The sequence below is a fragment of the Podarcis vaucheri genome (assembly GCF_965113315.1).
Source record: "Podarcis vaucheri genome assembly, chromosome: 10".
NCBI classification, from domain to species: Eukaryota; Metazoa; Chordata; class Lepidosauria; order Squamata; family Lacertidae; genus Podarcis; species Podarcis vaucheri.
Window position 1 is genome coordinate 68,595,786 of NC_138748.1, and position 23,390 is coordinate 68,619,175.

Below are 23,390 nucleotides of genomic sequence, written 5' to 3' on the forward strand. Positions count from 1 at the left end.
TAACGTCGCTGGTTGCACTGATAAATAATACATTCAGGTTATCCCAGTTTCAGGAATCAAGAGCACCTAACAGGCTGATGTGGGAGCAGCATGGACTCAGATGGACGTGTAAAATCCCACACCAGGAAAAGCCCCCCAGACAAATCTGACTGAGAAAGTCCTTTTCTTTACACTATTGTTGAGTTCTGTATTAATTGTATATGTGCCTTGTGTTTTTCTTGTTCTAGAACCGCCTTTGGCAAAGAATCCGAAGTGCTCATTGGGAACCTGGGTGATAAACTGATTCCCACACAAGAGATTCTCTCTGATGTCAGCGACCTGAAGGCCTTGGCCAATATGCACGAAAGTTTGGAATGGCTCTCCAGCCGTATGAAGGCAGCTTTCTCCAACCTTCCAGTGGCACAAAGTGAGTTATCTCTAGACAAATAAATCCCTCTTCTCCCAGGCCTTTGACTAATTCATGGGTAGGCAAACTAAGGCCCAGGGGCCGGATCCAGCCCAATTGCCTTCTAAATCTGGTCCACGGACGGTCTGGGATTCAGCGTGTTTTTACATGAGTTGAATGTGTCCTTTTATTTAAAATTCATCTCTGGGTTATTTGTGGGGCATAGGAATTTGTTCATCCCCCCCCCCAAAAAAAAAATAGTCCAGCCCCCCACAAGGTCTGAGAGACAGGGGACCGTCCCCCTGCTGAAAAAGTTTGCTGACCCCTGGAAACAACCAATGTCATTTTAAACTGTGGGGGGTGTTGTTTTTGTTTGTTACTACAGGGCAGGGTTGTAGCTCAGTGCATCTGCCTTGCAGAAGGTTCTGGGATCAGTCCCCAGTGTCCCCAGGTAGGGCTGGGAATGAGAGCTGCTGCCAGTCAGTGTGGACAATACTGAGCTAAATGGACCCAGTGGTGCAGCAGAGCACAAAACAGCTTCCTATGTTCCCAACACCTTGAGCTCCTCAGCTTCAGCAGTTTCCCTGGCTTGGTCAGGATTTTGGGTTAAGACACTCTTCTTAGGGCCCTCGTATTTACCTGGACCGCCTCTCCTGGTCTGCCCCGCAGAGGACCTGAAGGTCCATGAATAACCATAGTTTAGAGGTCCCGGGCCCTAAGGAAGTTTGACTATCCTCCACCAGGGCCAGGGCCTTTTCAGTGATGGCTCCGACCTGGTGGAATGCTCTGTCCCATGAGACTAGGGCCCTACAGGATTTAACCTCCTTTCTCCAGGCCTGTAAGACAGAGCTATTCTGCCTGGCCTTTAATTTGAATTCAGCCTGATCTTTTATTTCCCTTCTCTTTCCTCCCCATCCCCTTTTATGAAGATTACCCGCTCTGAGACCCCACAGCTAATTCTCCCCAGGTCTCCTTGCTGGCCCAAATAGGACTAATTCAGCCAACTAGCCCTGGTGACTAATGTTTATTGAATGGATTTCCCCCAAATTGATTTTTGAACTTTGAATTTTATTGTTATTCATGCTTTTATGCTGTATTTTATGCTGCTTCAATGTTGTATTACAATTAAGTGCTTTAAACTTGTTGTTAGCTGCCCTGAGCCCGGTTTTCTGAATTGGGAAGGGCGGGGTATAAATAAAAAATTATTTATTATTTATTTATTCTTCTTTTTTATAGTATTTGTACAATATACAAACTGGGCTGAGTGACTTTATAGTTAATCTGTCAAAGGCCTCCCCTTCCTACAGATAAAAATTCAATAACCTTTTTTTCTGTGTCTCTGCCACAATTATCACTCATTTAAAACCAGCCCAGCTAATGGAGTGTTTTATCACACCCCACAGTCTCTCCCTCGTTCATTATTTAGTGTTTGCTAAGCTGATGGCACTTCCACAGCTCTCCCCTTATCTGTGCTTCTTCAGAATTGGATTTTTGTATTTTCCAAACCAGTCAGATATGACACAGTCATTTTTGTCTTCTCCTGGTTTGTTTTTCCTCTTCCTCTTCTTTCTCTTCCCCCGCCCGCAAAGAATGCAAACTTTACTCTTAGCAATAACTGTTTGGATGCTAAGGTTGTAGCATGTAGCTAAACTCACCAGAGTGCTCAAGGAAATTCGTTTTCATTCATTGGTTTCAATTTTGCGTTCACCACTTCCTGAGAACTTGGGTCTGGTGGTGATATTTGAAAACAAAAACTATGTCAAAGAGCTGAAGTGTATTGAGTTTATGGCGGAGAAGCCTCTGCTACTGACTGCTGAGCAGGAATGATGTTCTTCGAATGTTCAGTTGCTCAGGAAGCAAAGCAGTTTGCAGGCCAACAACTGTGAGGAAAGGGTAAGCTGTCGTTTTTGCTGGGAATAAAACTTCTCACAGATTCAGGCTAGAGACTTAGAAGAGGTCCCAAGGAGCAGTGAAGACATGGAGATAAGGGACCAGGAGGCTGAAGGCAGAAGGGAGAATAAGATGTGGACATTCCACAAGAAAATTAGGTTGAGTACAGAATGAGTAGAAATCGAATGTGCAACAATCTAACCTCCACGTAAGCTTTGTGCAAGCAAATCAGAGGTAAAGTTCAATAAATCTAGCCTAAATGCAAGCAGCTTTTAAGCATTTCCCTCTTTGTTTCATGAGTGTGTCATGTTATCTGCAGACTTTGGAATTCTGTGCTAATACAGCATTCAGAATATTGTCCTTGTGAACTGCATCTGTATACTGTGGGGATCTCTTCTCTTCTGGGATATCCTTTGGCCTTCATCTAGACCAGGGATGTCAAACTCAAATTCATCGGGGGCCGCATCAGCAGTTTGGCGCTGCTAGAGGGCAGACGTTCTCTGGCTTGTAGGCTGCCGTGCATGCGCTGAAGAGTCGGCTTTCTTGTGTCCCAAAAAAAAACAAAAAACAAAAAAACAAAACAAAAAGGGAGAATAAAAGGTGAAGGCTGGTGGCCGGTGGCGGCTACACAGGCCACATGATGAAGGCTGGCGGGCCGAATTCAGCCCGCGGGCCTTGTGTTTGACATCCATGAACTAGACTGTATTTTGGTGTGGCACCTTACTGTGCAAACACAAAGAGTGTGAGCTGAGCACAGTGTTCCCCAGATTTCTAGTCACGGAGGCAGGTTTTTCCAGAATTAAAACTGGCAGCATGGTGGAAAGGTATTAGAAAAGCAGGCGGTGATAGGAATTGCCATATGTTTCTGTAAGAGATGCTCTTCTGCAGTGCTGTTCCTCCAGATTTGTAGCCCTAAAATGCAGAGGCTCGGCACCAGACACACAGACACACACACCACATGGCATACATGGAGACACAACGCATCATCTTTAAAGGAGAATCAGATTTTGACTCTTTATCTCACAGACCTCTTGCATCTCTTCTTTTGGGGCCTGGGACGCTAGTTTTAAAATGACCCTTTAGTAAATTTGAGCAGCCAGTTAATGCAGCGTGGGGAGAGAGAAAGAGGGTTAGCACAAGAACAGAATTGCCTTTTCTCCCCAGAGAAACCGTCAGGAGCAGGGTTGGGACAGTTGCTTCACATGGCGTGTTGATATGCATAATCCTGTGTATACCCAAAGATTTATTTGTGCCCAGCATAATCGCTCATTAGGAGTGTTGTCTCTGTCTCCTGTCCCTATTTAGGGAGGATTACATGTTGCTTCAGGTTAATATACCTTGAATATTTCTTGGTATTTAACATTGGCTGGCTGGCTACCTGAAAACTTACCTTTTCTAGAATTCCTGTTTTTGAGTGCAGGTTCATTTTCTGGAGATCTGGGAAAGAAGGGCTTATGGGAAAGTTCAGGCTCTGTGCGGAGAATACGTCCCTACAAGAAACATGATGAGTTGGCTGTAATGACCCTTTCCCTTTGATCGCGCAGCCATTTTCCCAGTGGGGAGCTGGGCAGCAGCTACTTAGCACCTGTCCTCAACTGCTCCTTTACCATGGTGTGCTTCCGTGCTAGAGAATCCAAAGTGCAACCCTTAAGCGCTTCAAAATGCTATCTTGTACCTTCACATTGTGTTCAGGGCCATAAGCAGTCTGGGGAGCCGGAGATAGCCAAGTGGGCAGGGACACAAGGCAGACTGCTGCCTGATCATAACCGAAGCCAGACTCAGGAGCTTCTGTTGCTGCTAGAACTAGAGGAAGCCACTGTGGAACATCTTAGGCCCAGGAATGCTTCATGCAGCAAAGCATAGATCCAGAAGTTCTCAATTCTATCTCCAGAGTCCTGACATTTCTAAAGAAGGGGCAGTGTGTGGCATTAACATGCTTCGTGTGTGCATGCAGATCACCCTGGAATATGTTTATGTTTGTTTAAGTCTCCATTCATTATGATTTTTCCACCTTCTGGGATTTCTAAGCCCGTTATGTGAATGTTGAGGCACTGATATCAACATTTAAACCAGCACAGCTAAATTCACCAAGAGTGGTGGTGGTGATTAATTCATGATTTGGGCTGTGTTAGGAATATTCGTGGATCCTTGATTCTCTTTTTTATATTTTCTGATATCAGATTTTGGTATTGCAAACCACCAACAAGAATCTACAAAGCCAGGTGCCCCACTTTGGGTAGATGTTCTTCTACTGTATTATTTTGTTTTTAAGAGATTTGATAGTGCAGTCCTTTCCACCCAAACTCAGCCCTACATTAGCTAAAGGGGGAGATGGTTCTTCAGCTGGTGGATTCGTCTTTTAACCAAGAAACCATCTTCCTTCCCATCCTTGTGCAATCAAGGCCCTGATTATGTTGATTGCCTCTGCATTAATAAGCACTGATCATCTTGTGTGTGTGTGTTATCTGAAAGAGGAGCACACCCAGAGCTGTTAGCTTTTTAAGAGTTTGCTTTGAGTCCTACTTTTACCTCATCTGGCTGAATTAATATTCTTCTTTTTTTGTAGCAGAGGCTCCTTATCAGTAGATAATTGTCAGGGGTGCTTCTCAGCCAAAAGAATGCACATGGCAGATAGTTAAGTATTTATTGTCCAAGATAACACTTAACAATTGCTTCTACAGCTCTGGAAATCTACGCATACCAATCTAACAACTAGGCTGCTATTCCCAGGTCAGCGCTGTATGGAACAGTTGCTGTAACAGGGGACCACTCCCCCTCCACCAGTTAATGTACCTCCCTCTGACGGTCTGCATGCATGCAGCCGGAGACTGCACCTGTGTGGAAACTTCTTCTGTTCATCCTTTTTCAGTCCCCTCCTGGTTCTGTGAGCCAGTGGTGCAGGAGAGGGTGGGGAAGCCCTTCACTTCCTCCTCTCCTTCCGTCCTCCAACTCTGAAGCTTCCCCTGCCTGAATCTTGCCTCCTGGCTGAACAGGCCCCCACAAACCACTGCCCTGAGTCAGACTCCAGCCCCCCTGCCCCTGGTGCACACTCGCCAACAGCGAGCCTGCCAGTCCCTGACAAGAAAGTATAATGAGAGATGTTGCTTTTGGATGTTGATGTTGTTTAGTCGTGTCCAACTCTTCGACCAGAGCATGTGTGCTTTTGGATAGCACTTGCTTTTATGCGCTGCATGAATCTCCCACCAGAACAGGAATCCGTAAGAATATTGGAAGATCCCTGCTGGACCATAACAAAGGTCCATCTAGTTCAGAGTTTTGTTTCCCACCTGGTTGGGTAGCCAATCGGGTGTTTCAGGGAAGCCAGTGAAATAAAAAATTTAAGGTCTTATATATGTATATAAAAGATAAATATTCATAACTGCATATATAAACCACATGTCTGACACCCCCCAGAAAAAGTCCTGAAACCATTTTGTCCCTCGCAAATTGACCTCAAATATTGCTCTGAAAGGTCGAAGGAAAATGGAAAAGCCTCCCCATTGTCTTTTTGTTCACAAATCCTGTCTTAAGGGTATGTCTGTCTATGAATAGGGTGAGCCTGTGACCTGGCTCAGGAACTAAATATTTGTCATTACAAAAGACTGGCCAGGCTCCCCAGGGTATCCAATCAAGTGACTATTAACTGGTAACCTGCCAGACAGGAGATAAACAATGCACTCAGATTTCTGTTGCAGACTGCCCTTTCTGTAGGTATGATGTATCTGGGGGTGGTCTTGGACTCTGGGCATTTAAAAATGTCTATATAAGAGTGGGCACACCTTTGTTTGGGGTCTTCCTCCTTCTCCAGCGTGTGAAGGGGGCACCCTGTTGCAACAGTTCAATAAAGATCAGGCTTATGAGCTGCTTTGCTTCTCAATATTCTCCGGTTGGCCTCTTGCTCCGACCGATGGAGAACCTACAAAGGACTTTATAAGGGCTCTTGTGTTCCCCATAAGGGAATAAGGGCAGATTTTTGTTTATTACACCAGTAAATCCCCATGTCCAGTTCTCTCCAGTCCCTTTTGTAAAACGTAGCTAGTTTCCACAAGTTGTGGAAAGGCCATCGTTGGGTACTAGAGCATATAAGGCAGCTTCCTGTGTTTGAGAAGGGCCTTCGCTCAGTGGAAGGACATCTGCTTTGATTTTTTTAAAAAAGATATTTATTAAATTTTCACAAATTATAAAATCAAACATAATACAAACACACACAAAGACAAACAAATATAATTTCAAATCCTTATTCTCTTAAAACTTACTTTACCGACCTCCTCATACCTCCCCTTTCTGCATTCCAATTTCAAATATTTAGTTCAGCAAATCCTCACCCTTGATTTAATCTAATTGTAATCCTTTTTTTTCCTTTAACCTAATCTTTACAGCTGTAATCCACTTACTTCTATAGCCGCAACATTTTAACACTCATTAATTTTACAATGTCTCTTAAGATAGATCTTAAATTTCTTCCAATCTTCTTCCGCCGTCTCTTTTCCCTGGTCTCAGATTCTGCCAGTCATTTCAGCCAGTCCCATGTAGTCTATCACCTTCATCTGCCATTCTTCCAGAGTGGGTAGATCTTGTGTCTTCCAATACCTTGCGATGAGTATTCTTGCTGCTGTTGTAGCATACATAAAGAATGTTCTGTCTTTCTTTGGCACCAATTGGCCGACAATGCCCAAGAGAAAGGCTTCTGGTTTCTTAAGGAAAGTACATTTAAGTACCTTTTTCATTTCATTATATATCATTTCCCAGAAAGCCTTAATCTTTGGGCACGTCCACCGAAGGTGAAAGAAAGTACCTTCAGTTTCTTTACATTTCCAACATTTATTATCAGACAAGTGGTAAATTTTTGCAAGCTTGACTGGAGTCATGTACCACCTATAAATCATTTTCATAATATTTTCCTTTAAGGCATTTCATGCCGTAAATTTCATACCGGTGGTCCACAACTGTTCCCAGCCAGCAAACATAATGTTATGACCAATATCTTGTGCCCACTTTATCATGGCTGATTTCACTGTTTCATCTTGTGTATTCCATTTCAACAGCAAGTTGTACATTCTTGACATGTTTTTAGTATTGGGTTCTAACAGTTCTGTTTCTAATTTTGATTTTTCCACCTGGAAGCCAATTTTCCTGTCGGAAGGACATCTGCTTTGAATGCAGAAGGTCCAAGGTTCAATCCCTGGCCTCTCTAGAAGGGGCTGGGAATTCCCCTGCCTGAAATCAGTAGAGAACTGATTTCAGTAGAGAACTGCTACCAGCCATTATGTACAATGCTAAGACCCAGACTTATGCAGATTCCTGTGTTCCTCTTTCTGCTGCACTGACTGATGTTGGCAGGACAGATAAATGCACAATGCAATGATATCAAAACACAAGCTCTGGAAAGCGGCCAGGTTGCAGGGGATGGGGAGAGCACAAGCTCCCTGTTACACACAAACACCAGTTTCCTTCCGACCGCCTTTGCTAAATGCAGGTTAGGTCCTTTGAGTGTGATAAAAATTCTCAAAGAGGCTTGCAAAAAAAGACCCACACCATTATTAACACAGTGTAAAATCCAAATAAAATGATAAATAGGAGAAGCATAAAACTGGAATAAAATGCAAAGAGCCGCAGTAAAATTTAAGAGCGGTGGTTAAAATGAATCACCATTCAGTTCAAAGTCCAAGCAAATGAAATGAAAAGAAAAGGGAGCCCTGGGCTCCTTTGGGAAAGACAGGATATAAATTGAATTATATTAATAAAAGTAATAATCAATAATACATACACATAGTTTTTGTAACTAGGGGCCCACCAGAAAGAAGGCACCTCAGCTCAATAATACTGATCAGCTTTATGAGGTTGTTGTAAGGATGTGAAGCAGTCAAAAACATTCCTGGGTTTTTGTCCCTTAATTTGGAGGACTTTAGATGTTTGTGGCTTCTTCCAGTTGGGAGAGGTTAGACCATGGGTAGGCAAACTAAGGCCTGGGGGTTGGATCTGGCCCATTCACCTTCTAAATCCAGCCCGTGGACAGTCCTGGAATCAGCATGTTTTTACATGAGTAAAAATTAAAAAATTCCTTCCAGTAGCACCTTAAAGACCAACTAAGTTAGTTCTAAGAACTAACTTAGTTGGTCTTTAAGGTGCTACTGGAAGGAATTTTTTTATTTTGACTATGGCAGATCAACACGGCTACCTATCTGTAACTGTTTACATGAGTAGAATGTGTCCTTTTATTTAAAATGCATCTCTGGGTTATTTGTGGGGCATAGGAATTCGTTCATTCCCCCCCCAAAAAAAAATATATGGTCTGGCCCCTCACAAGGTCTGAGGGACAGTGGACCAGCCCCCCACTGAAAAAGTTTGCTGACCCCTGGGTTAGACCTACATTTTGAATAAGTATGGTGTGTTTGTATGTTTTTGTTGTTGTTGTTCTAGTTTCATACTGCTTTTACACTGTTTTGTAAATCGTGTTGGGTTGCTTTTTGTGAAAAAGGCAACAAATTAGTGCAATTTAATACTGTAGTTGTTGTTGTTGTTAAAAATCCTGACCATTTTGAGCTCAAAGGGGCCATAGCTCAATGATCGAAGGATGTGCTTTGCCTGGCAAGGATCTCAGGCTCAATCTCTGGTGTCTCCAGGTAGGGTTAAGAATGGTCCTTGTCTGAAACCCTGGAGAACTGCTGCCAATCTGTGTAGACAATACTGTGATCTAGCTGGATTAAGACTATAAAATGTTATAGAAGTGCTTAGTAGTAGCAGTAGTAGTAAATTGTATGTGCCAAATGCAGACTGCTCCTTCCCATGCAAACTTAGCCGATCCCGCCTATGTTGTGCTATGTGCCAATGGTGCCTTTCATTGCTGAATGTACTTCTTGAGCTGTTTTATTCTGAACTTACTGTGCTGTGCCTTGAAATTCTTTGAGAATCACACGTTTGATAAATAAAATAAACATGGCAAAAGAAAAGCACCTGGTAGGTTGCTTCTGGGTCATGGAAAGGGGCCGACAGTTCACTCAGGAATGGACCAAGCTTTAGAGAACTTAGAAAGTCTTTATGGAGTCTCTGCATGAGCGGGAATTAACTGCTGAGAAAAAAATAAGGTATCATTTCTCCCTTGCCGCACCACACTCTGTAGTTCGCGAACCTGTCGCCCTGAAGTCCAGCCGCACAGTTTCTGCAGCCAGAGTTTTGATTACACCACCAACTCAGTTGCATATATTTATGTGATAGTTCTCCACATACATGGAGGGTTAGGAGGTTGAAGGGCGGGGAGGGGGGGCGGGGAGGAAAGTAGGACAAGGAGCAATTAGCGTAATCATAACCTCAAGCGCAAGCGTTGATCCCAGGACACAAGATCAATCTCCAGGAGAGCAAGATGTGCAGTGTCTGGGAAGGAAGGCTATCAACTCTGCGCACTGGAGTCTGGAGAGCTGCTTTCTAATTCTCTGGCTGTTAAATATTTGATGCAGAGGTTCAGGAGGGCTCCGGCTGCTAATAACCTCTGCATCAATCTTTTTTCTAAGGCCCCACTAAGAAGTTGGACCGTTGCTGAGGGAGGAAAAAATAGAGAGGAACGTTCTCTGCCCAGTGTCCTTGGTAGGATCTCTGCAGGTTCAGTACCAAGCCACGCTGGAAGAGGATACGGTTTGGCTTCTTTAGTCACTGTCCTAAGAACGTAGAAGGCAAGACTAGCCTGCTCATGGCGTTTAAGGGCCAGCAGTCTCCGAGTCCAGATTGCACTGAATCCAGTGTGAACAGTTGGACCTGAAGGAAGGAAGGTGCAAGTGGAACAGTGCCAAGCATTTTCAGTGCTATTCTTACCTTGCCCTGCCTACCTACCTACCTATTTCTTTACAGTGGTACCTCGGGTTACAGACGCTTCAGGTTATGGACTCTTGCTAACTCAGAAATAGCTCCTCAGGTTAAGAACTTTGCTTCAGGATGAGAACAGTGGCAGCGGGAGGCCCCATTAGCTAAAGTGGTACCTCAGGTTAAGAACAGTTTCAGGTTAAGAACGGATCTCCAGGACGAATTAAGTTCTTAACCCGAGGTACCACTGTATTTATTTTGCATACCACTCTATACCCGTAAATCTCAAGGCGGTTCACAACATAAAATTACAATGTAAAAAACACAGAATACATAACAACAACAACAACAACAACAACAACCCAATAACCCCCCATTCCACAACAAATTTGAAAGGGTACAACAACAATAACCCAATACCCCCCCCCAATTCCACAACAAATTTAAAAGGGTATCAGATGTCAATCAGCCAAAGACCTGGTTAAAAGGGAACATTTTTGCCTGGTACCTAAGGGTATAAAATGAAGGCGTCAGATAAGCCTCCTTGGAGAGAGCATTCCACAGATGGGAGGCACAGCAGAAAAGGCCCCACGGAACTCACAGCAGATAAGTCTTCAAAGTGCTGGGCAGCCTCAGTCTTTTGAGGCTGTAGTGTGTCAGGGCAAGCAGGGCGTTTGTCCCACAAGACTCACATCAGATGCGATCTTCATCATGTGACACTGCATCAAAAGATGATGCAGCGAAAGGCCATTCCCTTTGTATGATTCTGGGCCAAATCAGATATCACCATAAGCACCTCTGCCATCCCCTTGGTAACATTCGAGTGAAGAAAATGCACAATTTGATGCCATTGTGTTCAACAGTTTTCTCTCCCAGCTGAGTCCCCACAAGAGGCAGCCTCTGAAGTGGAACTGGGGGTGAGGAGAGAAAGCTGATTGCAACAAGGTAGTCTATAAGCATTTCTCAGGAGACACAGCAAATGTGGGTCAGTGTCAGCCATATATTTATGACAATGTGTAGTTTGGCCCTCCAGGATAAACAGTTAAAATGGAGAGGAGCTGGATGAACCTGCTCATGGCTTTTAGCTAAATATGGAGGTCCAAGTAAACCGAACGTATATTTGGGAGATACTTGTAAGATTTATCGTCTGCCTGTGAGAGCTCTGGGTCAGTCCGTGGTGTCCATGGAAAAGAAAAGCACTTGAAATATATTAGTTTAAAATACTAATAGCTGACTTACATTGCGGTGCGGCAGGGAGACGCATAAAACTTCTCTTAAAATCTACACTTATTGCAGTAATGAAACACCAACATTCATTAAGACTGGCTACTGCTGTCTGAGGTCAGGCAGACACTAAAGAATTTGTAATTCTGGCTCTAAACCAAATTATGTATTAATAAAAGATCTAATGAGGGAGAGAAAGGGAGCAAAGTCCCCTCTCAGTGGAGACTTCATAGTAAGTGAAACAAGGTAGGGGGTTAAACAAAGTCATCTCCAACTTGAGAGACTGCAGCTGCAACTTAGATGCTGCACGTTAAAATTGGTGTCAATTTACAAACTTAAGACAGGGGATAAGGATTCATAGAGAATAAGACTGTTGATGGCTACTAGCCAGGATAACTTGTTCTCCTCCCGCCGTCCGAGAAAGTATCAATTTATGTGAATAACAAGTGGGTTGATAGCTACTGCGTTTGGGTTCCTGGAGGCAGCTAGTTGGCCACTGTGAGACGGGCCTTTGGCCTGATCTACCTACAGGTCCAGGTAAATTTGCCAGAAAATTTGGAAAACTCAGCAGTGGCCAGAGGATTGGAGAAGATCAGTCTACATCCCAATCCCAAAGAAGGGAAGTGCCAAAGAATGCTCCAACTACCACACAATTGCACTCATTTCACACGCTAGCAAGGTTATGCTTAAAATTCTACAAGGCAGGCTTAAGCAGTATGTGGACCGAGAACTCCCAGAAGTGCAAGCTGGATTTCGAAGGGGCAGAGGAACCAGAGACCAAATTGCAAACATGCGCTGGATTATGGAGAAAGCTAGAGAGTTCCAGAAAGACATCTACTTCTGCTTCATTGACTATGCAAAATCCTTTGACTGTGTCGACCACAGCAAACTATGGCAAGTTCTTAAAGAAATGGGAGTGCCTGATCACCTCATCTGTCTCCTGAGAAATCTCTATGCGGGACAAGAAGCTACAGTTAGAACTGGATATGGAACAACTGATTGGTTCAAAATTGGGAAAGGAGTACGGCAAGGCTGTATATTGTCTCCCTGCTTATTTAACTTATATGCAGAATTCATCATGCGAAAGGCTGGGCTGGATGAATCCCAAGCCGGAATTAAGATTGCCGGAAGAAATATCAACAACCTCAGATATGCAGATGACACAACCTTGATGGCAGAAAGTGAGGAGGAATTAAAGAACCTTTTAATGAGGGTGAAAGAGGAAAGCGCAAAATATGGTCTGAAGCTCAACATCGAAAAAACTAAGATCATGGCCACTGGTCCCATCACCTCCTGGCAAATAGAAGGGGAAGAAATGGAGGCAGTGAGAGATTTTACTTTCTTGGGCTCCATGATCACTGCAGATGGTGACAGCAGTCATGAAATTAAAAGACGCCTGCTTCTTGGGAGAAAAGCAATGACAAACCTAGACAGCATCTTAAAAAGCAGAGACATCACCTTACTAACAAAGGTCCGTATAGTTAAAGCCATGGTTTTCCCAGTAGTGATATATGGAAGTGAGAGCTGGACCATAAAGAAGGCTGATCGCCGAAGAATTGATGCTTTTGAATTATGGTGCTGGAGGAAACTCTTGAGAGGCCCATGGACTGCAAGAAGATCAAACGTATCCATTCTTAAGGAAATCAGCCCTGAGTGCTCACTGGGAGGACAGATCGTGAAGCTGAGGCTCCAATACTTTGGCCACCTCATGAGAAGAGAAGACTCCCTGGAAAAGACCCTGATGTTGGGAAAGATGGAGGGCACAAGGAGAAGGGGACGACAGAGGACGAGATGGTTGGACAGTGTTCTCGAAGCCACAAACAGGAGTCTGACCAAACTGTGGGAGGCAGTGGAAGACAGGAGTGCCTGGTGTGCTCTGGTCCAGGGGGTCATGAAGAGTCGGTCACGACTAAACAACTAAACAACAACACCTGCAGGTCCCTTCTGATGTTCTTATGCTTTAGTGTCGTAGAATTATATGATTCTACACTCCCATGCAACTCTCCGGATTTGGAAGCAGGATACGAGTAGCTATTCCTATGCATTGGTTCCCTTGACTCTCGGTAGTGGCGCCCGCCCTGTGGAATGCCCTCCTTTCAGATGTCAACAAAATAAACAACTATCTGACTTTTAGAAGACATCCGAAGGCAGCCCTGCTTAGGGAAGTTTTTAATGTTTGATGTTGTTGCTTTTTTATTATTGTTGGTGTTCTTTTGGGAGCTGCCCAGAGTGGCTGGGGAAATCCAGCCAGATGGACAGGGTATTACTACTACTACTACTACTACTACTACTACTACTATTAATAATAATTTCTTCAAGGATTCATTTGTATTTCAAGCCTTTCTAGGGAACCATTCCGTTTTTCCAACCTTAGATCACAGTATACAGATTGATATGAGTCCTATTCCTCTCTCTCTCTCTCTCTCTCTCTCTCTCTCTCTCTCTCTCTCCCCCCTTTCAAACTTTACTCTTCTCCTTACCCCACTCCCTCGCAATAAACCCTTTCTTGGGGCTGTATATATGCAGAAATGGGCAGAAAGCAAGCCACTTTTTCACGGAGTTATTGCCTTTTTAAAAAGTGCTAATTTCCTTGTGAAATTTATGCCTGCCAGCAGAGGCGGCTGAGGAGCACCCCAGGCAGTTCTAACGAGACAATTCATTAGCCGACGAGTGTACACACGCCATAAAGAACATTAATTCGCAAAATGAAAAACTAATAGAGTGTTTAGCCGGCTCTTTATCACCAGTGACAGTCGGCACTCGCCCAATCATTAGTGTTTACTGAACGGATGGGGGGCGCCGCCCTGGCCTGCCTTATCGCCACTCATCTCAAATGAGATCCTTGTGCCTTTCCGGCTCAGCTGCTCTGCCTCTCTCCCTCACCTTAAACGTTTCAACCTGCTGTACTTAGCTGCAGAGATTTATGGGCTCCTACTCTCAGTGCTGGAAGGGGAACAGCTTTCTCTGTTGTAAACATTTTATCTGCCTCCTGCAACACCTGGAGTCAGTCTCTCTCTCTCTCTCTCTCTCTCTCTCTCTCTCTCTCACACACACACACACACACACACACAAACTTTCTGCAGGAGAGCGAGAGAGCCAGCTAGCAAGGCCAGAGCTCAGGGATGATGGGAGTTGTAGTCCAACAACATCTGGGGACCCACAGGTTGAGAATCCAGGTGCATAGCCACACCTTGGCACAAAGGTGACCTTGGGAGCAGCCCCTTTCTCTTTCTCACAGGGTGGGGATAGAAGTGGGGACCATGTACACTGTCCTAAGCTCCCTAGAGGAAGGACAGGGTGAAATCCTATATATGTATAGTGAACTTAGTTCTGTTGAGTGTTAATCCTTATGCAGCCAAAATGACATAAGCCCCCATACAAGAGAAAAGTTTCCGCCAGCTCGGGAGAATCCCGGAAGTACCAAAGCAAAGTTAGGAGGAAGCAACCTAAGCAGAGGAAGGGGGAACCCAAAACAGATTAATGAGGGCTGAATGTGCTCAGTGGTCATGAAAGCCTGATGGAAGGGGAGTGGGAAATTGAAGGGGGGGAGAGAAGGACTAGAATGGCGTATTCTGAAAGAGGATGTGGCTGGCATCCTAGCTATTCATCTCAGGCCCTACCTATATAGTAACGACAAAAGTTTCTCAGCAAAATCCCGCTCGTGGATACATTGATTTCCAGTCCCCTGACCCCCGCAAAGCAGTTGTAATTACCTTTCCTCATAAAAACTATAACAATATTAACCACACAAGTCAGAGACCCTCCGCGCTCCAAGAGAAAGGGATTTGTGGCTTTGGCATGCATACCAATTATGTAGACCAATGGGTAGTATTCAACTACTGAGAGTAGACTTACTGCAATTGATGAAACTAAGTTAGTCACAGCCCCTTCTTCTTCTTCTTCTTCTTCTTCTTCTTCTTCTTCTTCTTCTTCTTCTTCGTCTTTGCCCATCTGACTGGGTTGCCCCAGCTACTCTAGGTGGCTTCCAGCAAAATATAAAAAGAAAATAAAACATTAAAAGCTTTCCATACAGGACTGCCTTCAGATGTCTTCTAAAGGACATATAGCTGTGTATCTGTTTGTCATCTGATAGGATGGTGATCCACAGGGTGGGCACCACTACCGAAAAGGCCTTCTGCCTGGTTCTCTTTAACTTCAGTAGGTCTACCGTGATCAAGACTAGCATTGAATACCACCCCATTCAGCTATTTTTAATGGTAGAACTGAGGAGTTGGCTGGAAGAGAGAGGTGTTCCTGGAACATGCCGTTGCGTTGGTGGGTACTGGAATCAACAGCACCAGCAGACTTTGGAAGAGGTTTAGGTTTGGGCGATTCTTTGAGGATGCAGCTTTTCATAGTTGCAGGAAGCAATTGAGGGCTGCTGCTGTACTTCCCATGGGCATATGGATGCAACAGAACGGGAGAGAACACCCGAAATTAGGAAATTAAGTTGAGACATAGAGGGGCTTGCCAGAATGTAATTCATTATTTGTTAGGGGTATGTATTGGCTCTGTGTGTGCCTTGACTAACAAGAGTGTTTTTTGAATAATTATCTCACGTTCCTAAGTCAGTTTGCACCATTAACAAGGTTTCTCAAGGCAGATGAGAGACCTCCTAAGCTTTTCAGTCACTTCATGGCCTTGGTTTTTACAAAAACGTTTTAAAAAATGGCTTTTCTCCTCCTACCTCCGCTGCATTTCTTTCTCCCCCCCCCGCCCCCGTTGCAAAATCCAGCTGACTGAAACTAATTCTTTTTCAAGAGGGAAGGGGTGGGGATTGTTTTGATAGACAGGTCTAGCTTTTAATGACAGCGCATTACTGTGGTACCTCAGGTTACATATGCTTCAGGTTACATATGCTTCAGGTTACAGACTCCGCTAACCCAGAAATAGTGCTTCAGGTTAAGAACTTTGCTTCAGGATGAGAACAGAAATTGGTCTCCGGCGGCGCGGCAGCAGCAGGAGGCCCCATTAGCTAAAATGGCGCTTCAGGTTAAGAACAGTTTCAGGTTAAGTACGGACCTCCAGAACGAATTAAGTACTTAACCTGAGGTACCACTGTATTTTATTAGGCCACTCCAATCACAGTGATTTGGGAAAGGGGATATTAAAGTAAATAGAGTTCTTCAACAGGGGTCAACCTTCTTCTCTGAGTTCCAGCTGTGAGAGCAGGTATATAAGCGGATGAATTAGACTATTGGGGCTGCCTGCTGATTTCTCAATTGTTCTTTCCGCCCCCGCCCCACAATAAACAATTTAAAATCCTATTGCTCTCTTTTTACTTCATGAGGGGAGGGGAAAAGTGTGGCTTTTCTAGTATTTTTCTTTTTTTTCTTTTTTAAAAAGGTAAAATAAATTAACGTGGTAGCACCTGGGCCTACATCTCTGAACTTTAGCAGGTTTCCTCCCTCCCTCATGACCTTAGTTTTCCAACTGATTGCCCAGCAGAAAAAGGAGGAGATGTGATTTCTATTTTCCCACCCAAAGCTGAACAACACGGAACAGATCCAAAGCAGATTGGGGTCTCAGAGCAGCTTACAATAAAATAAAATTAAAAATCAATAAAAAAATAAACAAGCAAACTGTTGCAGTCAATTAAAACCAGTACGGAGCGGAGGCAGAAAGTCACCAGCTGGAGAGCTGAAAGACCAAAAGGCCTGGGGTGGACAGAAAGGTTTTCATCTGGCACCAGAAAGAGAATAAAGATGTCATCAGGTAATTAGTCTGGCAAGAAAGCACCAAGGTTAGGATGCCACACTTGAAAAATCTTGCTTCTCATCACCACCAACCTTACAGAGCTTTGTAAGTTAAAAATGGCACCTTGATTTGGGCTTGGAAAACTCTGGGAAGCTGCAATAGATGTCAGAGTGCTGTTGCAGTATTCACCCAGCCCAAATCTTTCCAGAAGCCCCTGGACCCAAACACTGGTATTTGGGTACTGAGGTGCATGTTGCTGTTGTCAGTGAAGATGGATTGATTGATTGATTGATTGATTGATAGTTGGTCTTCAACATAAGAAATGTGTCAAAGCGAAGGGAACAGGATTCAGGGGATTGCAGAGGGGGTACTTTGCTTTTTGCTCCAGAATGTATGGAGACTGCTGGAATATTATATGAATGTAGATTGTCTGTTATCAGAGCTGTAGCCGAGAGCTCTCTCAGCTATAGTACAACTTCCTTCTCAAATGCTGGCTTTCTCTTATTGTGAGTTTCAGAACTGTGTCGGGGGGATTCCAGAGAACAATTTGTGTGCATGTACAAGATGACATGTTATACTTTTAAAAACTCACACGCTTCATGTTGCGCTGCAACCAAGCCAGAATCTGAAACCACAAACTGGTTTTCTTCCCACTGCGATTAAACCATTCAAAAGTCTTCCCTGACATTCTGTTCAATCAGGAAGTGGTCCGTGGTCTTTCACAATGGGCCTTGATTTGCTACAAAGCAGTATGCTTCAGGAACACCTCAAGTCCTGTTTCCTGTTCCTGAGCTCTTGTCGTTTGCATGCATTGATTTGCAGGAGTCAGTATTTCAAGAGGCGCTGCCATTCTTTCGTGTAACAAAATGATTGAAATCGCTGGTGACAACCAGTGCAAATGACTTAATTTCCACCACCACCCCAACCCCCTTCACTTTGCCAGAATGAATGATTCCTCTGTTTGTCAAGACAGGTTATTGTAAAAGCGTTTTGAGCTGTCAAGAAAGGAATGGCCCACCTCCCAAATCAGTCCTATTAGATAAAATAGCGGACCCCTAAACTACTTGCTGGATGGAAACATGGAATGATAAGCAATCCTTGTAGTTGGGGAAAATTGTGTGCAGTCTTGGCAATCTTGTGTGTATGTTCCTTAAACAGAGCATTTTTCTAGCCCTCATTGTTGCAAGAAAAGGCAACATGGTGCAATGAAAGTGTCTGATAAAAATAATTGACTTGAGGGAGTCTTTGAGTCTCCAGGGGAGGATTTCATTCTTCTGTCCTTGGGTCACAAGAGATAACCAAGATCAGTCAACTCATGTGGGGATGTTCAAGAGTTCCATGAGACTGTAGCCCTCGTATTTATGGTAGTAAATATGTTTTTTGCATAGAGAATATTTTTATTGGGTGGCTCATAAATTGAATGACTAAATAAATAAATATGATAGGCATTTCAGTGAACTCTCTGAAGAGTCCATAAACTAGCCTTGCCATGGAAGCTTTCCTTTTTTTCTTTTTTAATGCTACACTGCCTTTCCTCTCAGCCTGGTGCTTCAGCTGCTTCAATCCTCCATGGCTGTTCACCACCGAGAATTGCTCTGCTGGGAGGCATTTTGGAGCCACATCATTGGAAGCAAATAAGATTTCAAGGGCCCAGTCTGTTGCCTAGGAACGTTGACTCAACATCTACTTCAAGAGCTTAGTCCATGTGGCTTTTCCTCCCCTAACTGGGCTGACAGTTCAGTAGATGCCAACTGAGATGGCACAGGTGCTGTGATGGAATGTCCTGGGCAGTCATCGCATCCCACTTTCTCTTTCATCTGCAGTGTCACCTGGCCAAGATGGACATGCCAACATGGATCTCCCTCCAGTGTCTGAGCAGATCATGCAAACCCTCACTGAGCTGGCCCGATCCTTCCAGGAAATGGCTGACCGCTGCTTGCTGGTTCTGCACTTAGAAGTTAGGTATGTATTCAGCTGGTTATACAGAGGCCAGTGTGTGCCTCCTTCAGTCTCACTACTGCCTTTGCAGAACTCAACAGGGAGGAGGAATTGGTGTCGGAGGAAAAAAATTACCTGGCTCTGCCTAAGATTGTTGGACTTTTCCTTGACTGGTCCCAATGGACACCAGTCTCCATTGGACTTTAGGGATACTTTTTCAAGATGTATCACACTTGCATGAGGATCCATAAAGCAATCGTACAAGGGAAACCAGAATCCAGAAGCTTCTCTAAGGCTGACTCCGTGACTGAGGCCAGGGGCTTCCATTTCACAGCAGCGAATGTTTCTGACTCTCTGTGCCATTAGTTGTTTTTGAGGGCCAGTGCTTGGAATGAAGTAGTTCCCATAATGGCTTGGTGAACTGGACACGAATTAAGTTCATTTTGGTGTGCAACTTTGAATGATTCCTAGTTCATCTTCAAGCTAATTTACTTACATGTGTTTTTGTACTCTTCAGATTCTTTGGACCTTTAAGCTTAATTATCACAATTATTAGAGGAAATATTGACAGTTCACATTTCACTATGTGTGTGTTTTGATGTTTTCTTAAAACTTTTAAATTTATCTTATACCTCAGCAAAGCAGTTTATTACATTCTTAACGCTAAAAGGTTGCTCCTCTGCTGATGATCATTTGGATGAACTTGAACTGTGTGAACGAAACTAGCTTGTTTTGTAAAGGGACAAATGTGAACTGGAATTAATTCCTCTTGGGACATGTTGAACTAGTTCCTTTAAGAAATGAACTTTCCAGTCTATGAGGGGGGAGTGGTTAGTGTGGTACAGTGGATCAGAGTGTTGTCTTTGAGTGTAAGTAGTTGGGCTCAAACAATAATAATAATAATTTATTCTTTATACCCCGCCCATCTGGCTGGGTTTCCCCAGCCACTCTGGCCGGCTTCCAGCAAAATGTTAAAATACAACAAAAAATAACCATTCAACCAAAGTTTTGTGCTTTTATCTGACATTTTCTCATCACCATGGGCTGGCTATTTCTTTATTGTAATAAGGGAGCTGGGCTTAAACTGAAATCCCATAGCGTTCTGATGCTGGAAGAATTTCCAGAGGGATGTTAGTCTGTTGCAGCAAAAACTGCAAATGGTCTTGTGACCAACAAAGCTATCGGAGCAGAAGCTTTTATGGACCGGACACCACTTCCTCAGATTTATGAAGTGCAGCAAAGTGGTCTCTGGTTCATGAACACATTTGCCAGAATAAATTGGTTAGCCTTCAAAGTGCTACTAGACTCTGTTGATGATTCTAGAAGGAACCTCATTAGTTCATTTTTTTAAAAAATCAAGCTTTTAAAATGATGTTTTATCTCTAAGAAAGCAGTTGGGTTTGAGGGTGGGGAGAATTCCAGATGGGCAGGGGGATGAGAACCCTTCATGGGGGCAAAGGTTTAATATATACCCTGCCAATGCTCTAGTCAAAGCATCCTTCAGTCGCCTTAAAATGTCAAAGATTTAAAAATGAAAGAAAAAAGATTGGTCATTGTTTCAACGTCTCTTCCTCACCGCGGCTAATTCGGCGGCTCCTGTTCTCCAACCCGCTTTTGCTCACGTGTTTCAGAAGGACACCTCTGGCATGAGGATGTAGAACGGAAGGGAGTGCATAAAAATAGAGCATGCCTCCAGAATCTGAGGCTTCAGTAGGCAGGTCCAGCGCTGACCTACAAATGCTTGTTCCACATCCCCCAAGCTCTCATTAGCCTGGTTATCACTTCAGACTCCTGTGTCACCACTTGAGGATTTCATTTGAAATGCCTCCAAAGGACGTATTTGCTGAACCAGCATATACTATGTCGGGAGAGCCAAAAGAAAAGGAACGTTTGGCATTTTACCTGTGACAACTTGCGCTGTATCTAATCAGCACAGGCCTTTATATGTATTTTCCCCACAGGGGGGCGGGAAATGACAGGCTGAAATGGTGGTTACATTTAAAGCAGAAATCACCTACCAGGATTCTTCCCCTATTATTATTATTATTATTCACCTATTTGAACTTTAAAGGGAAAATACTACGTTGTCACTTTATTTTGAGAATGTCACCTTTATCAGGCAGTTTCAATAAATAAAAGGTCTGCCCTTGGGTGGGGGGTTAGTGATTTGGCACCAGCCACGGATCACAGTTAACAATCCCGAAAAAGCATTTTGCAAAAATCAACCTCCCTGCTGTGCAATCAGCAATGTTTTCAGAAAACCTTAATGCCAAAGTTGCATCAAGGTCAACACTAACATGTCAGCACAGAGACAGGGGAGATTCTGGGGGCGACAACTTCGTGATTTGTCTTTTGCACTTCATTACGTTTTTCAACCAGCCATGCCATGGGATGGCATGGATGCAATTGGGTCTCTGTCTTAACTGCGGCTTAATGAAGTAGCCTTAGTAGCAAGTGGTCCCTCCCTTGACCAATTCCTTCTCACCCTTGGCATAAGCAGTTTGCCACCTCTGTGATTAACTGCTGTTAACGGGGTCCCCCTGTTTAACCAGAATGTGAAATTATAGGTTTCACACCATGGGTTAAGGGAGAACCCTGGCTCATGGTTGTGCTGCTGACCTGCTTAGATGTGTTTGAAGAAATGTGCTTCAGAGAGAAGGTGACGAGGGCTACAGAGCCAGCATTCTCATGGCTAGCTCTTGGTTGGTCAACTGGGTGACAGCATCACAGCTAGCTCGGCCTACAGTTGGACAACCCAGGTGGCCACCCTGTCCAGCCCCCCTCCATATGGTAGGACCTCACCCACATCAGTGCCCAAAAACTATCTCCATAGTTCTAGGCCTGCACAGGGCACTGCACATTGTGCCTTGCAAGGCGGGAGCATCAGGGACTCCAGTGTTTGAACCAGGAGGTTCTGAATACAAAGCTGAAACCAAATATCATGTCTTCTTCACCTCAACAGGATAATGAGCTTCAGAGCCTATTCTAGGAGCAGAAAGGAAATAGGGGTTTGCAACAGCAGCCTCTGAGATTGGCTAGCAGTATGAAGCCTCTGGATCAGCAAAGTATAAATACTAGCATCCTGGCCTTCTGCCCCCTGTAGCTCCAACTCCCGCTCCTGCCACTGATCTGTGGCACCCTAGACTGGTGGCCAGATGGTCTGGGAGGGGCTGTGGCAGCTTCTTCTGAGTGTCTGCTTGCCAGTTCTCTGCCTCCTCCAGCTTTAAGTCCTTGCCTTCAGAGCTGTCTTATTCAAGCAATCAAGGCAACCACAAACCCCATAATCTGCAATTGGACTGCATTATGGAAATCGGGCCCATTAGCATAAATGTATGTAATTGACACACTTTACAAAATTTGCCTTTTGTACAGTTCAGTTCAGATGCTCTTTGGATGCTCTCCTGAAGCCATGGGGAAGGAAGCACAACCGACTTCTTCTTAATTCTATATCTCTGAGTCTTAAGAGCTCCCCGTCTTTGGACACAGCCCAGGCCTGTTTGCATATTCAGTAGAATCAAGTGGTGCCACCTTTCCTGGACTCTACCGCTTCAGACTTCCGGTTTGGGGCAGGGCAGTTTTCGGTCAGAAATAGTGCAAAGGAGGAGAGGGAAATGGGTTTGTGAGGCACAGGAGATAGATGTGATATATAAAATACCACAATCATAATTCTATAGCTACATACCGGGAAGATTCCAATAAGTAGTCAAGACTACATGTCTTACTTTGTGGTGAAGATGAATACTAGCCAGGTTTTAGAGAAAAAACAAAAAATCGCTATCCCATATCCCACACCCCAGATGCCATTGCATAAGACTAATGTGTTCAGGAAAAGATGTAGTTGACGTTTCTTCTTGGCCCAGGCCTTAATTCTCCCCTACCTTGGAGCAACAAGAATAATGGATGGTTTTCAAACTGAGTCCTACTCACAGTACACCCATTGAAAATAATGAACCCAAGTCTACTCTGGGTAGGACTAGCATTGATTACCACCCAGTGCTACTATCTTCTTCAGTATAAAGAAGGCGATATGATGTTTGGCACATCCATAGATTCCCCATGTCTTGTCCAAGGGATCCATGGATGACTTGGATTTCCCCACATGCAAATGTACACTCAACCATTGGGTCTTGGCAGCTGTTGATTAAGCTAAATATTTTCTCTGATTAAGTAGTATGACGGCTATCATTGCCTTGTTTCACAGCTATCATTGCCTTCTGTTTTGCAGGGTTCACTGCTTCCACTATCTGATCCCCTTGACTAAGCAAGGAAATTACGCCATTGTTGCCAATGTGGAGAGCATGGATTATGACCCCCTGGTGGTGCGACTCAATAAGGACATCAGCTTCGTTGAAGAAGCCATGAGTGCCAGTCTTCAGCAGCACAAGTTCCAGTATATCTTTGAAGGTCATTTGCTTTCCAGTGATTTGGGGATGAGGACACCCATTCAGTTCAGCAAGCGGGT

At 44.1% G+C, this 23,390-nt stretch overlaps 1 protein-coding gene across 1 annotated transcript in view; it reads left to right on the top strand.

Annotated features, from left to right (window-relative positions):
• The window catches only part of EXOC4 (exocyst complex component 4), a 380,738-nt gene that overhangs the window by 326,202 nt on the left and 31,146 nt on the right, over positions 1-23,390 (top strand). Inside the window, exons 14-16 of the mRNA XM_082238790.1 lie at positions 228-406; positions 18,814-18,952; positions 23,154-23,332. Coding sequence (XP_082094916.1) covers positions 228-406; positions 18,814-18,952; positions 23,154-23,332 — 497 coding nt within the window. The remainder of the gene's footprint in view (positions 1-227; positions 407-18,813; positions 18,953-23,153; positions 23,333-23,390) is intronic.